The following is a 3,525-nucleotide window of genomic DNA, read 5'->3' as shown; positions in this document are numbered from 1 at the left end:
GCGTTTTATTAACTCTGATTAGGTAGTGGATCTGGATAGTAGCATTGCATTTTGCTACATTTATTGGTATGAGAGTGCATTGCAACTGGGAATTAACAAGCGGATTAATACATTATCTTATGATATTGAACAGATGGCAAAGTACGATGAGATCCATGGAAGTGGAAGCGGTCATTGGGAGTATTGTCATGACCGTAGACGGGATCGTCCTAGACATCCCGAGGAGCGAAGGAGATTCAGCATGCATCATTTTCTTTAGATGAGTTTGAAGCCACTGATAGGTGGCGAGACACCGGGAGTTGCCGAGGACTCGATTGAGCGCTTAGAGAACTTTTTTCGAGAGTATCAATGTACTGAGGAGCAGAGGATGGAGTCACTGGGTTTCCTACTAGAGGGCAATTCCAAGAAGTGGTGGAGGACCGTTTCCACAACAATCATAGCAGCCAGAGGAGTTGCTACTTGGGTAGAGTTCCGAGCGGCTTTCGAGAAGTTGTACTTTCCTCCAGCTCTTCTACATTTGAAGGCCAACGAGTTGTTGAGCTTGCGGCAGGGGACGATGAATATTGACAAGTACCAGCAGAAGTTCATCGAGCTTCTCCCTTATTGTTCACAGTTTGTCGGTAGCACTACGATGCAGTACACTATATTCCTTCAGGGCCCTAACCCCGAGATCCAACAGATGGTTTCCGTGGGTGGAGATCTGACTTATGAGGACTTGGTGAGCCGTTGTCACCAGGAAGAGAACAGCATTCGTAGGAACAGGTCCATGGGTTCTTCTTCTAGACCGACTAGCTCTTTGGGGCCGAAAGGCCAGTCTTTCAAGAAACAGGGAGGCACTTCTTCTTCTTCCTCTAGATTCTATGGTGTGCACCGATTTAGAGGCCAGAAGTGGAACCTTTGTCAGCAGTGCAGACGAAGACTTCCTGCAGGTCAGTGTCCTCGAGTTACCAGCGCATGTTTTCAGTGTGGACAGGAAGGACATCTGAAGAGGGACTTCCCTACTCTAATGGGAGCAGCGGGTGGATCCTTAGACACTCATGCATCTGTGCAGCAGCAGCAGCAGCAACACTCTCAACAGCAGCGCCAAAAGTCGCAGCCGTCGCCGCAACAAACTTCTACTCGAGGTCATTCTTTGTTACAGCCACGTGTTAAGGGGCAGGTCTTTGCACTGAACCAGGAGCAGGCGGAGGCAGACAGTGATCGGATGATTGTAGGTACCTGTACCTTATGTGGTATTTCTGCTTTTGTCTTGATTGACACTGGTGCATCACACTCATTTATTTCTGCACGATTTTCTAAGAGGCATAGTCTACCCTATATTCCTATAGACGTATTGCTAGTTGTTTCGACTCCTATGGGTCAAGAGGTTTGGGCTAATAATCTAGTTATGTGTTGCATTCTTGATTTTGAGGGACATCAGCTTAGTGCTAACTTGATGGTTTTAGCCATGAAGGATTTCGATTGTATCATTGGTATAGATCTTCTTACTACCTATAGAGCGATAGTGGATTGCTATCAGAGGTTTGTGCAGTTTCGTTTGGAGGATGGAGATATGGGGTATTTCTATGGTGAGGTAGCGCGACCCAGATGCCAGTGGTTTCTTCTCTGAAAGCCCAGCGTGATTTAGAGTCTGGAGGGGAAGGCTAGCTTATCTATGCCAACAATGCATCCTTGGAGGGACCAGACATCTAGGTGATACCAGTGGTCCGTGATTTTCCCGATGTGTTTGCAGACGAGATTCCAGGCTTACCATCAGTGAGGGAGATTGATTCTGGCATTGAGTTACTGTCAGGGACAACACCGATTTTCGGAGCTCCTTACCAATTAGCTCCTTTGGAGATGAAGGAATTGCAGAAGCAACTTCAAGTTCTTCTTGATAAGGGCTATATTCGGTCGAGTGTTTTGCCATGAGGAGCCCAGTCCTTTTTGTGAAGAAGAAAGATGGTTCGATGCGTCTTTGCATAGACTATTGACAGCTTAATCAAGTGACGGTGAAGAATAAATATCCTCATCCACGGATAGATGATATGTTCGATCAGTTACAGGGTACTTCTGTTTACTCGAAGATTGATCTGTGGTCGGGATATCATCAGTTGAGGGTTAGAGAGGATGATATCTCTAAAACAGCATTTTGTACGCGGTATGGTCACTACAAGTTCTTAGTGATGCCGTTTGGTTTGACGAACGCTCCAACAGTCTTCATGGACTTGATGAATAGATTATTTTGCGACTTTCTAGATAAGTTCGTGGTGGTGTTCGTCGATGATATCCTTGTGTATTCTCGCAGTGTGGACGAGCACGTTTTCCTTGGCAGTTGTACGCTAAGTTGAGCAAGTGTGACTTCTGGATTAACCGAGTTGTTTTCCTTGGTCATGTGATTTCACAAGATGGTGTTTCCGTTGATCTTGGTAAGACGGAAGCCATTTTGAACTGATCGCATCCGACGAAAGTTTCAAAGATTCGTAATTTTCTTGTGATGGCAGGCTACTACCGAAGATTCATAGAGAACTTTTCCCAGATTGCTAAGCCTTTTACTCAGCTAACGAGGAAGGATGTGCCTTCCGTTTGGACGTCGAAATGCGAGGAGAGATTTATGAGTTGCGACGCCGTCTGTCTACAGATCCAGTGTTGGCTCTACCGTCTAGATCAGGAGGCTTTGTAGTTCACACCGATGCTTCTCACCAGGGTTTGGGATGTGTGTTATCGCAGAGAGGTCATGTGATTGCCTATGCCTCTAGGAAATTGAAAACTCATGAGGATAACTATCCCGTACACGATTTGGAGCTTGCGGTCATTGTCTTTGCTCTTAAGATATGGCGTCATTATTTGTACAATGAGAAGTTCGAGATCTTCACTGACCATAAGAGTTTTAAATATTTGTTCACTCAGGCTGAGTTGAACATGAGGCAGCTTTGTTGGATGGTTTTGCTGAAGGACTACAATTGTGAGATCAAGTACCATACAGGTTCTTCTAAACCAGTTGCAAATGCTCTTAACCGCAAAGTGTACGTGAGTTCGCTTCGTACCAGCTCGGTTGCACCAGTGGTAGAGGAGTGTTGTTCCTTGGGTTTCAATTTTCAACACAAGAAGGAACAGCAGGGAGTTTGCGTTTTGTCAGTACTTGCCGAACCAGCCTTGTATACTCGTATACGTGAGTTGTAGGCCGTTGATCTGAAGACGTGGAAGTTAGATCGTTTGGCTCAGGATGGGAATACTTTTGGTTTTCATTTTCAGAATGATGGTCTGTTGTGTCTCTCTAGACATGTGGTAGTTCTTGATGATTCCACACTTCGAGATAAGATTCTGTCACAGGCTCATCGTAGTAGATTTTTAGTACATCTAGGAAGCATGAAAATGTAAAAGGATCTATGTACGAGGTTTTGGTGGAAAGGGATGAAGCGCGATGTTTATCAGTTTGTGTCACGATGCCTTGTTTGTCAGCAGGTCAAGGCAGGAATTCGATGACCCGGTGGATTGCTCCAGAGTTTAGAGATTCCTTAGTGGAAGTGGGAGCATGTGAAGATG

At 45.4% G+C, this 3,525-nt stretch overlaps 1 protein-coding gene across 1 annotated transcript; it reads left to right on the top strand.

Annotated features, from left to right (window-relative positions):
• The first annotated feature begins 259 nt into the window (after nucleotides 1–259).
• Nucleotides 260–3,162, top strand: LOC140874501 (uncharacterized). The gene is made up of 3 exons (XM_073277792.1): nucleotides 260–1,568; nucleotides 1,733–1,866; nucleotides 2,890–3,162. The coding sequence occupies exons 1-3, from the start codon at nucleotides 260–262 to the stop codon at nucleotides 3,160–3,162; spliced, it is 1,716 nt and encodes a 571-aa protein (XP_073133893.1).
• Nucleotides 3,163–3,525: the final 363 nt, after the last annotated feature.

This window comes from Henckelia pumila, chromosome 1, assembly GCF_033568475.1.
Source record: "Henckelia pumila isolate YLH828 chromosome 1, ASM3356847v2, whole genome shotgun sequence".
Lineage (NCBI taxonomy): Eukaryota > Viridiplantae > Streptophyta > Magnoliopsida > Lamiales > Gesneriaceae > Henckelia > Henckelia pumila.
Note: the sequence above shows the minus strand (reverse complement) of the source record. Positions and strands in the feature narration are given on the sequence as shown.